The following is a 12,747-nucleotide window of genomic DNA, read 5'->3' on the forward strand; positions in this document are numbered from 1 at the left end:
CAAAAAGAGGAAATGGGGCACGGAGGAAGATCAAATAAATAACCGAAGGGAAAATTACTCCTGGTTGCATTAGTTTGCCATCTAGTGGATAGCTTTGTAAAACACCAAAAGATTGCTTTCATTTTTTGAGATCTCAGGGCTCCAGATTTTCTAAAAAACTGAATACCACATGCTGCTGTTGATTACAAATTAGCCAGTAATTTGCAATGTGAAATAGACAGCCCATGAATTTGGAACCATCACATTTTTGTTTGGTGATTTTTTTATTCATGGGATGTGGACGTTCCTGGCTAGGCCAGCATATATTGTCCATTACTAATTACCCAGATGGCAGTTAAGAATCAACCACATTGCTGTCAATCTGGAGTCACATGTAGGCCAGATCAGCTAAGGATTGAACCGATGTGAAGCAAATGGGTTTTTCCGACAAGCAACAATAGGATTTATGGTCATGAGAATCTTAATTACAGATTTTTTTATTAAATTCGAATTCCACCATCTGTTGTGGCACCAAATTGAAGCCATGTGTCCAGATTATTACCTGGGTCTCTGAATTAACAGTTCAACGATAATACCACTAGGTGACTGCCTCCCCTGCAACACTTCTAACTCACTCTACAAAAACAGAATATCAATCTCAAATTTGCTGTGATTTGGGACACTGCTGTAATTTAACATTAACCACCTATTTATCACGAAGGATAATACACAATTAATCACGTAAGTACCTATTTAAAGTTCAAAAATGTTACGGGCTGCCAAATTATCATTCCACCGAGGAAGGAGACTGAAGATATTTGATTAAGATGTATAAAAGTATGTGGCACAACAGTAGTGTCCCTATCTCTGAGCTAGAAGGCTTAGGTTCAATTCTCTTCCAGAGGTGTATAATATCTCTGAACAGGGTAGATATGAAAGAACCTTTGGTGCAGAGATCAATGACCCGGGCAGGAGCTTCAGAAGGGATGAAGTTTTTTTAAACCCAGAGGGTAACTCAAATTTGGAACTCACTGCCAGCAGGGGTGGGAGAAGTAGAAATCTGCATAAAATTTAAGTAGTGTTGAGAATGCACTTGCGATACCATGACATTTAAGGCTACGGGCCAAGTGCTGGGAAATGGGATTAGAAAAGTTCAGGCAGTTGTTCTGACCTGCACATTCTCAATGAGCCGTTTGGCCTTTTCCTGTGGTATAAATCTCTTTGACTCGAGGAAAGTAATCGTGAGGTCCCACTTTTTCAGGTTGTGAATTATTTGGGGAGATTTCAGGTTGGGAAATTTCGCATTTGATTATTATCTCAATTTTCCTTTGTCTTTTTACTCCTTTTGGTTCAATCGGTCTTTCCTTCGGCACTTGATGTGACTCCACGATTTCATACACAAATTTCTGCACGTCTTCATCCTTTGCTCCATTTCTTAATTGATTAATTGTTGGTTAAAGAGACAGCTTCTATTGTACATCACACCCTGGTAACCTTGCTGTACTGTTTAAACACAAAACATGGATGAATGTCCAATTCACAGGTGACCAGAATGAGGTCCCACTGGCGTCAGTGGTAATTAAACGACAAAATTTCATAATCCAGTTTATAAGTACGTATTATAAAGGACATGACATTTACACAAACATTGGAAATAAGAGGTACAAACCTAAACTTAAGCTCCACATTTCCTTGCTTCTGGTCAGTAAATACAATTCAGAAGTACAGTGGCAGTGATGAAAAGCAGTGGGAAAAGTGGCAGGTGTTTTAGCTCAAAAACTGGATAATAAAAGCATTGCATTTTGTTTGAACCATCACCAATTTTTCACTTTTATTCTTTTAATAATTTTCGTTTGGATCTGTGACCTGGGAATGTGAACTGAAGATAACTGGTGGACCTTGTGAAACAGCTTGTGGGAAAAGGAAAAGAACTGAACAATCAAATTTGCTCGTGAGACCAGGCAGAGGTTAATTGCTCATTGATTCTTGATTAAAAGGTGTCCTACAGACAAATTGATCCATGGAAGAATATTGTGTTTAAACTGATAGCAGAAGTTGGCTCCTAATAAGGCCAGTACCTGGACATGGGGTCAACACATCTGAAATCGATTATGTTTAAGCAAATGGTAATTGAGACCTCAGTAAAAGACTATGCATCTTGTAGGGTGGAATCACAGCTTGAGTTCTGTTTCAAATATGTTTTTCAGAAGAGGAAGTTGGCTGCTAGTGACACAGCATGAAGACGTGAAAGCTTTGCCTAATCTCCCACACTAGCTTCCGAAAGCCCAATGAGTAGAAAGCTCAGTTAGTAGTATTACCACCATTACCTGAGTGAACTGATCAGGGTTACCTTTTCAATGTTTCAAAAAAGAACCAAGGAGTTCACATGTATGCTTGTGAAACAATGCGTCATGAAAACCATTTAATCAATCTGGCCAGTTTTGTTATTTTCTTTTAATTATCCCTTAACTGTGCTTGTCTGTCTTGCCTGAATGAGGGTTGAAAACAAATGTTTTGGATTTAAAGCAAAGACATTAATAAGATTACATTCTTTAATTCTTCTTTGCTGAAGTTATTGTGAAGTTGAAAAAATTGTGAGGTCTTTTGTTGAGATATAAAACTGGTATCGAGAATTAACTATTCACAGAGACTGGGATTGATCATTCAAAGTCAGGTTTGGAACTAGCAATTTTTGGAGGATTTTGATCATTTTAAATGTTACTGTATTGTGAATACAGAAGTAGACTTAATTTGTCACTGAGTGGTACCAATGTTTAAACATAAGCCAATACTGACCTTGACTTTTAATTTGTATTTTGACTTGAGTGCTCCTCTTGCAAGATAGGTCCACCACCTACTCAACAAGTGTTAGAATTTGCTGAGTAGATGATTAGTGAGCTGCTTCAACAAAAAATTCTAGTTAAAATTTTTAATTTCATTAATGAAGCAGAGGGCCATGCTAGCCTTAAGATCATTTACACTGATTTTTCAATTTCTGTTACAGGATCCCTTTTTCAGTCTCTGAATGCCAGTCCTTTAATCCAGTCCTCAAAACGAAGGTGACAGAAAAACTGCTGTGACTTCGTTTGCAAGTGTTGGATACAGAAAGGCCAAGCTTTCCTTGCTGGATCAGGAGTCCAACAGGCAAGAAAAAGACATGAATTGCAAACGTCAGCTGAGGTAATTTGAGCTACTTTTGAAGCTGCCGCCAAATACTTGGCATGTTGATAAGGCAAATGGGATTTCTAGCCCTTAATAATCAACTCGAGATACAAAGGGAAATAAATGATTCGTGCAAAAATGGGAGTTGTTGGTTCCTAATAAGCAAATCTGAAAAGCATACAGGCCCACTCAAGTTGATTTTTTTCATGTACTAACTTCAATCTTGCCTCCAATATTGACTTACATGGCAGCTCTTTGTCCCTGGAAAAGTCTGCTGTAATCCTCCTTCAATCCACAGACATAATTCACAGCTTCACCCCATACCTTCCTCAGTTGCACATTAGGCAACATTATCTTAGCATCCCGCACTGCAACGACATAGTATTAAAACATGAATTGCAGTAAAAACTTAACACTTACAAATTTTAATTTAATTCTTTATGTCATCCTAGAAGTTAAAAAAAATGAAAGGTTCATTCAGGTGGATTAATGTTTATTTGTAAAATACATTTTGGTCTCTTATCAAAAATCTGAAATTTTAAGAACTTGTCAAGACAAAGAGACTAGGCCCACACAGACTTAATTCATCATATGATTTGAACATATCTTTAGAACTGTAATATTTTAAAAATTTGCTTGACAGATTATATCCAACATTTATTACTGCTGGAATTAAGATAATTTAAAATAACTGAAAAGCAAATTTTAAATGCAGAGTTAAATGTTTGCTCTCAAATCCAAATCTTCTCTACTTGATGAGTGAATATCTACAATTATTTTACCAGTGACTTCTAATACTTTACCAAACCCAAGTTGGACCTTTCACTAATCATCGTCTTTCAAGGTGGAGTTGTTGGATTTGTCTAAACTTTGCTCATACGTTACATCCTTCCACACCCACTCAATTCATTCATTAGTTTTAGTGATTGTAGCCAAATTGAAAATTGTAACCAAAGTCTATACTAACTCTGGAAAGCTTTACTGCACAGTTCTTTTCTACATTCCTTATTGACTGACCACATTTTCTACAAGTGACAAAAATCAGACCAAACAAAAACACAACATTCACTTAATGATGAAAGAGATAGAAAGCAAAATGAAGCACGAAAAAGGTGAGGTGCTGATAACATTGCGATGCAGCAGCGCTTAAAAAAAAGAGGGAGTGAGATGAGATGGTAGTCAACCAAAACAAATCCACAAATCTTACATAAAAGAATTAAGATGGCAGTAAAAAGGTGAAATTAGCTTCATCAGGAACTCAATGATATTAATGTGTGAAAGCAGAAGGCAATAGTAGCTTTGACAAAAAAAAATAAAAATAAAAAATGCAGAGATATAAGAAAAGGGATGGGAAATAAGATGAATAGAATACCCTGTTCAGAGAGTTTACGGACATGGTGGATGGCGTTGTCTCTTACTTTGTTTTGCTGGATTCTTCACATGTATATTTTTCAGTCCATCTGCAGGTCTTGAAAGTTTAATACTCAAAATTATTGTTCTCCATTATTCCTTAAACTGAGAATTCATAAACTAGGATTCTGTCACAAAATCCAGTCATCAGGCATTGACTGTCTCTCAGTCTTGCTATCAACCCAGGTTGAATGAGACTGTTAGCAACTTTTACAATCCTGAACTCAACTTCCAAGACAACATATTCTATATCAAGATCATCCAATGCCAATGGAATAAAATCTCCCATTTGTATTCAAGCCATCTCATCTGCTGCTGAAATCATCATCCGTGCCCTTCTTTGCTCTTAGCCTGCCTATTGAAATGCTCTCCTGGTTCAGCATCTTGAACACTCAAACATCCAGTTCGTGCAAACTTATTTTATCTATATCTTCCCTTGTACCTTGCCATTCACTCCTCTGCTTGTGCATGTTGATTTGTATTAGCTCCGTTCAGTTAAATTTTGACTTAATAATGTAAAATAACTCATTTGGTGTTCTGAGGAGTCATATTGGACTCAACTCATTAATTCTATTTCTCTCTCCACAGATACGACCAGGCCTGGAATTATTCAGGATCTCCTACCTTTAATTCACGTTTCCAGCATCTGCAGTAATTTGTTTTTAAATTTTAAAAAATGAAAAATATCAAATCCTTGAAAAGTCTCCCCTCTGTTTAACTTCCTCCAAAATAACGTATGCTACAAGTTTTATTTCCTTAACAATGCACTTACAAATTTATTCCTGTGCACTGGCCCTTGAAATGTCATTGTGTAGCTGATCAAGTGCAATAAGCTAAGCAAGCCAACTTGCAATACACATGCACAGGAATTTTTAAGCTTGTAACTGCGCAACTTGCATGGAACACAGCATACTGTCCTCAAAGATCACTGCACTTCTTGAAATCTAGCCACTTGTCGAGCTTCTCAAATAACTTCACCACTGGTAGTCGTATCTGGAGTTGCAGAGACCATAAGCTCTCGAATTATTTTGCCTCAATCTCTGCCTCGATCTCCTCCTTTAAAACTAATTCTTTGAACAAGGTTTTGATCTCCTGTTTTCAGCGGTTCAGTGTCAGTTTTATGAAATCAATGCTATGAAGAGTATTGGAACATTTTACTATATTCAAGGTGCTATACAAACTTCTCTTGTAGCGCTTTCTCCATTTCAGTGGCATCAGGATATCAAAACAACAGTATTCACTTTTAATAACCAACAATACAAATGTACTGAGAAATTCAACAGGTATTCTAACACCCACTCCCCCAACACCACCAGGGGTTACTCACTCATAGGATGCATTGTGCAGAACCACATCAGCAGCTCAGACTGAACACTTCATTTTCAGTTTCGTGTGTCAGAAATTAGTTTCCTTTCTCTGAAACTGACTTCTAACCCAACATAATTTTCTGCTCTTGAATTACTTATGCTTTTTAGTTTAATTAGAATTATGCCATGTGAGACTTCATCGAAAGTGAAATCGTTATGTACTGATTTTGAAATTAACCTTCAGTCTTGCTCACTCGTAATTAAATCATGAAGTTCTATTCAGTTAGATGTGGTTAATTTCTTTTCTCTGCTTTCTGTCCAGGGACTTCCCTCTTTCTTACCTTTCCTGTATGAGCATCTACCCTACTAATCCTCTTTGCCATACCAAGTCCTCTGTCACTGGTCCAAGTATCTTAAGCATTTGAGTGTCTGTTTGTATGAGCATATTTGCTACTTTAGATCCAATGTTCCAACTTTTGCGTTGTCTTCCCAATGCTGCATCCTTACTTCCAAACTTCATTTCCAGTATGACTGAGCAAAGTATTCCAGAGCCAGTTTCCCCTCCCATGAGTGGAGGGGAAATATAACTTCATTTAAATTAGATTGATTTTGTGACAGAGACAAATATGAACGAACAGCAGAAATTGGCTATTCAACCCCATGAGTGTGTCACCTTTCAGTAGGTTCATGACAGATCTGAGTATAACAGTCAAACCTCCATTGCCACCTACTCCTAATAATCTTCACTCTACTGCTTAACAAGAATTTAGCTCTGCCTTAAACATACATTGGACCTTGTTTCACCACCCATTCAGGAAGAATGATCGAGTACTGAACTCAAGAGCAAAGCCTTAGAATAAAGACCTTCGAGAACGGAGATGAAGAGAAATTTCTTCAACCAGAGTGGCGAATCTATGGAATTCACTGCCACAGATGGGTGTGGAAGCCAAGTCATTGAGTGTTTTAAGACTGAGATAGACATGTTCTTGATTGTCAAGGGGGTCAAGGGTTACAGGGAAAAGGCAGGAAAAAGGGAATGAAAAATTTATCAGCCTTGATTGAATGGCAGAGCTGACTCAATGGGCTGAATGGCCTAACGTCTGCTCCTATGTCTTATGAACTTGGAAAAAGAATATTTGCCTTATCTGTTTGAAATGGGTGACATCTGATTTTAAAACAGTGAACCAGAGTTCTAGATTGTCAAATAAGATGTAACATCCTTACCACATGTATCACATCAAGACCTCTCAGGATCTTATATGTTTCAATCTAATCATTCCCTACTCTTCTAAATTCCAGTAGACAGAAGTCCAGACCACCCAACCTTTTCTTTTGTATTTTGCATTCCAATTGGACTGAAACCAGTTGTTGCAAACAATATGGTATTTAATTATATGTACCAAGAACAATTGTGAATGTTTTTGAAGGCTGAAGATTACCCAAGGGAAGATCTTTATAGGTGAGTGAAGTACTACAGAGAATTTGAAAAAGGGTAAATATAGACCGACAGCTTACAATTTCAGCCAGCTCGATAATCTACAGTTTGGGAAAGAGAGGCTGTGTCAGTCAGAAAGGTTGAAGAGTTATATGTACCATGAGACCAAGTTAAAAATATTTGGATTATGATTCTGATATACAATGTGCAGTAACCACATGCATGAGAGAAAAGGAGAGTGAAATAGCAAGGCATCTTTGGATGGGCTGCAGATATATGAGTTAATTTGCACAAACTAAAATCACTGACAAGGTTCCAGGGACCCCATAGGAAGAAATTACAAAGACACACCATGGGCAACAGTTAGCCGCTTCAAATCCACCGCAGTCTAAACAAGAAAACCAATGACAGAATCCCTACAGTGCTGAAAAAGGCTTTCACCCCATCGAGGCAGCACCTACCCTCTGAAGAGCATCCCACCATATCCCTGTAATCACAATATTTCAGCAATCTGAACCAAACTCAGCATCATGACCAACCTAATGCCCCAAGCTAATAAAAACAAGGACCAATATGCAAATTAGTTTATCAAATACCCAAAAGAATGCTCTGCACCAACATTCCCCATTAGATAAATCTTTGCTTTTGAACTTTTGCAGTTTCTCAAATTCTCAGAACTATGGAATTCATACATGTTACAGTTGCTATTTCATCATTGGTATTTAAATAATTAATAAATTGCAGATTGACTGTACATTTAAAGTTGAGACTACTTCTGCAGTATTGAAGTAACATAATTCACAAGTTGCATTTTGTCATTTTAAAATAAAATATAGCTTCTCTTTTCTCAAAAAATACTGACTATTTCAACTAACATGCTTCAACTATTGTATAACCAAAACTTGTGCTGTTATTGAAAATATAAAAGGACCTCAAGTTCTTTCTTAGAAAACTATGCAATTTTTCATAAAAGTAACAGTAAATGGCATAATAGCTGAACAAATAAATATTTATCTCAAAAATGAAGTGAAATGGAAAAACAATGGCAAGATACTGTTAACATTACTGACTGCCTTAAAGAAAATGGAATTGAAACAAAAACATATCAAAACTAATGGTGGAAGATACAATTACTTGAGGAAAGTCAGAACATTTCTAATGTAACCACTTTTACTGAGGGGCATTTTCCACTCTCAAATACATTGCCCACAGTTCAAATCACAACTATAAAACTGATTCTATTTTTATTAGATCATTGGATCTGAAGACATGAGAATCTTGCTAAAATTATTTTCACAACAGCTGCACTCTTACCAACATAACTGACATGCTCTGGCAATTTTCTGGCAACAAAGGGTCCTTCATAGACAGTGCTACTTTTATCAAATAGATAGACCATGTAGCTATCCCAGCCTCTCTGCAAAAACAAACAGAAAACTGTATTTTAAAACAAAATATTATGAACTCCTAAGTTTGTTTAAAGATATTAAAAATTGAATGCTCAAACAGATTAATATTAGACATTGATTTATTTATTTAAATGATAATTAAAATATTTTGTGTTTTTCTTAAGAGACATTGATCAAGTTGTGTTAAACAGATTCACAACATTACAAAAGCAAATTTCATGCAAATCTATTAAGTTTATTGAAGCACAAAATAATTCCAAAGCATCCATTATACTACCAGTTCTTGTCATACATCCAGTCATTTCAAAAATGCCCAATAACATGCACCTCTCAACCTACAATATTTATAATATTACAATGATCAAAAAGCACATTCAGAAGGCAATTTCGCAGTGAAGAACAGCAAATTTAACCCTACTTTTAGTGATTGCTTTTGGCTGGAAAGAGAAGCCACAGATAATGTAGAATAAAAATTAAAATTTATTTTATTCAAAGTACATTTTAGCTTCAGCATCATTCAGTATTTACGTGCAATTTCAGGAGCCTTTTTATGCAATCAGTAAATGTGGACAACTTGTCGTCAGGAAAATTTAAATGCTTCAATTACTAAAGTCAGATAAAGGTTAAGAAAAAAAGTTATTTGATCCTTTTCTCAGGCCAGACAAGACTCAATTTTCTTCGTTCAAACTTTTATTCATACAAAGTATGCCCAAAAAGGGGAAGCACAACCCAAATATTTGCTACAAAAACAATATTTGGATACTAATTTTACAGAAAACAAGCTTCCAATCAAAGAAAGTTTCACATTTATTCATTCATATTTCTATCCAACCACGTTTCTTCTGCTTTAGTAAAATATTTTAGCTTCCAAGTTACCAAAAATGATCATATCATCCATACATCTACACATGCAAATTTGTTGACATTTGACTGGAGATTTATGATATTCTAATCCTTCACTGTCTGTTCCCTCTTGCAGATAAACCTACATAACAAAATAACAATACATACCACATCCAGCACACACTGATTGGCCGGTTTACGAGGATCCAGCGAAATTCCAGTTTCTAGAAGCAACTCTTGATTTGCAGGAGATATTGCTGTTTCAGTTTCAATACGCAGTTGAAGGGAATGGAGGCTTTCATCAGATTTGATCAGAAAGGAATGGATGCGGGCTGAAGTCATATTTAATATATGTACATACTGTAACAAATTGAGATCACCATTACACACAGAGTTAAAACAACAAATTCTTTGTGCAGAAGTCAACTAGCCCATCTTAGCTTACCTTTTCAACCTTCCTGTCAGAAGCTTAATGGTTGATTATGAAGGTTCTACACAATTTAATAAGGATTCATCCACTTGTACCCTTTTGAAACCTTACTAGTATTGTAACAGATAACCGAGAAAGCCATCACAAACCTCCAACAGAACTATCAATTTGGCAATTGCTGCACAATTGTTTAAATGCACCTAAACTAGGAATTGGAATGACACTGGCTGAGCTCATGGAATTTCGGATTCTTGCAGCCAATTAAAAGATAAAACATGCATCACACTCATCCAGGATGCAACAAATCAAAGTTGGAGATGCAATAACTAACTAATCGACCCTGTTCCTCAACAAAATATAAGTATATGGTTGCAGTAATTATTAGCATGTAGAAACATAAAAATGAACAATACAGAAAGATACCAATCACCCCACTGCAACTGTGATGACCTTTTTAGAGCAATCTAAAATTGGACTGATGGTAGGTGTCTGGTAGATACTATTGTTTTGCATAAAGCAAGAAAGAGAAGACCAAAGGAACATCTGTCCCAATTGTTAATTTATATTGGTACTCAAGAGTCCTGACAGATTTCAAACTAAGTCTAGACACAGTTCTGCGACAGCTTTTTAAAGGGCAAAGGATAAAAACAAAACAAAACATTCAATGCCTTTCTAGTCTCGCTTTAAATCACAGAAAAATCCAATTAAGATTACTTTTGTTGCATGTGAAATAGAGATAACAGCCAAAGACCAGACCCAGACAAGGGCGAGATGTATACCTTACAATAAATACAATAATGCCTTTAATGTAAAATTGTGTCATTTATTGATCACATCAAGCGCCCCAAAACTGAAAACTATCCACATCAAATAGACCCAGTAAAAGAGTTATAATTAGAGATGCAAAAACATTTCTGGAAGTTGATGAGCATTAGGGGCCCAAACATCAGTCTCTGTACTCTCCACCTTTTAATGTCTTGAAATCAAAATGGGAAAACAACATACTCGTGAATACAAGCAAAAAATTCAGTTCTCTGCCCCAGATTACCACATTTTTCAAAAATTAAGTCATAAGATGTAGGCGTCACTGGCTAGGCCATAATCTACTGCCAATCCCCAACAGTCCGTGAAGGTGGGGGTGAGCTACATCTTGAACCACTGCAGTCAATGTTATGCACTTACATCTTAAATTTGAAACTTGTCTCTATAAAAAGCTATAAAACATTACTCACACAGTCAGCACAAATATAATGAGCTAAATGACCTTGTTTGTTGTGATTTTGAAAATAAGATTTATCATATAGCCACATAAGGGAGAAAAAGCAATGAAATTACAAAGTTCAGAGATAAATATACCGCTCAAAACTTCAGTTTGCTGATATACCATGTATTAAGCAAGCTCTGGAGTCAGAAGCTCTCCAGATATACTCAAGCACATAGCAATCAAGGTCCAAGGCTTTCAGAAAAAAATATTGACACCATTTCATTGCAACTGGGGTGGAGGCGGGTGGAGGTGGTGTGTGTGTGCTGAATGTCACTACATCCATTAACACTTCTTTGCCATCAACATAGTTAGTTTATTGTCCATAGCAATACAATTACTACATTTGTACTTCTGTATCTTCAGAGTGTTCCTTCAAACACCAGAGTTGAAATTGCAGCGTCACACAAGCTGACATGATTTGAATGCAAGACTTTGAAAAGTGTGACTCACCATACAAAAAGGCTGCACTGACTTATGGATTCGTCATACATTACCAGACCTCATACTTCCCGTACCACCAATTCTAACGAGAACGAGACTTAATATGCAGTCTGCATTCCAATCTAATGTCTTCATGCAAACATCATTTACAATATATTAAGGACAAAAGGGTAACTCGGGAGAGAATAGGGCCCCTCAAAGATCAGCAAGGCAGCCTTTGTGTGGAGCCACAGAAAATGGGGGAGATTCTAAATGAATATTTTGCATCAGTATTTACTGTTGAAAAGGATATGGAAGATATAGACTGTAGGGAAATAGATGGTAACATTTTGCAAAATGTCCAGATTACAGAGGAGGAAGTGCTGGATGTCTTGAAACGGTTAAAGGTGGATAAATCCCCAGGACTTGATCAGGGGTCTGATCGAGAACTCTGTGGGAAGCTAGAGAGGTGATTGCTGGACCTCTTGCTGAGATACTTGTACCATCAATAGTCACAGGTGAGGTGTCGGAAGACTGGAGGTTGGCAAACGTGGTGCCACTGTTTAAGAAGGGCTGTAAAGTCAAGCCAGGGAACTATAGACCGGTGAGCCTGACCTCGGTGGTGGGCAAGTTGTTGGAGGGAATCCTGAGGGACAGGATGTACATGTATTTGGAAAGGCAAGGATTAGGGATAGTTAACATGGCTTTGTGCATGGGAAATCATGTCTCACAAACTTGATTGAGTTTTTTGAAGAAGTAACAAAAAAGATTGATGAGGGCAGAGAAGTAGATGTGATCTATATGGACTTCAGTAAGACGGTCAACAAGGTTGCCCATGGGAGACTGATTAGCAAGGAATACAGGGAGAACTAGCCATTTGGATACAGAACTGGCTCAAAGGTAGAAGACAGAGGGTGGTGGTGGAGGGTTGTTTTTCAGACTGGAGGCCTGTGACCAGTGGAGTGCCACAAGGATCGGTGCTGGGCCCTCTACTTTTTGTCATTTAAATAAATGATTTGGATGCGAGCATAAGAGGTACAGTTAGTAAGTTTGCAGATGACACCAAAGTTGGAGGTGTAGTGGACAGC

The 12,747-nt window shown here is 37.0% G+C and overlaps 1 protein-coding gene across 5 annotated transcripts in view; it reads right to left on the bottom strand.

Annotated features, from left to right (window-relative positions):
* The window catches only part of chuk (component of inhibitor of nuclear factor kappa B kinase complex), a 172,974-nt gene that overhangs the window by 35,086 nt on the left and 125,141 nt on the right, over positions 1-12,747 (bottom strand). For all 5 annotated transcript variants that reach the window (XM_087982463.1, XM_087982462.1, XM_087982465.1 and 2 more), the window contains 3 exons: positions 9,714-9,905; positions 8,608-8,710; positions 3,386-3,509 (listed from right to left, as the gene is read on the bottom strand). In XM_087982463.1, the coding sequence (XP_087838589.1) occupies positions 3,386-3,509; positions 8,608-8,710; positions 9,714-9,905 (419 nt within the window). The remainder of the gene's footprint in view (positions 1-3,385; positions 3,510-8,607; positions 8,711-9,713; positions 9,906-12,747) is intronic.

Source organism: Chiloscyllium plagiosum, unplaced genomic scaffold (genome assembly GCF_037043375.1).
Source record: "Chiloscyllium plagiosum isolate Xiang-an unplaced genomic scaffold, Cpla_swu_hap1 HiC_scaffold_43, whole genome shotgun sequence".
In the NCBI taxonomy this organism is placed as follows: Eukaryota; Metazoa; Chordata; class Chondrichthyes; order Orectolobiformes; family Hemiscylliidae; genus Chiloscyllium; species Chiloscyllium plagiosum.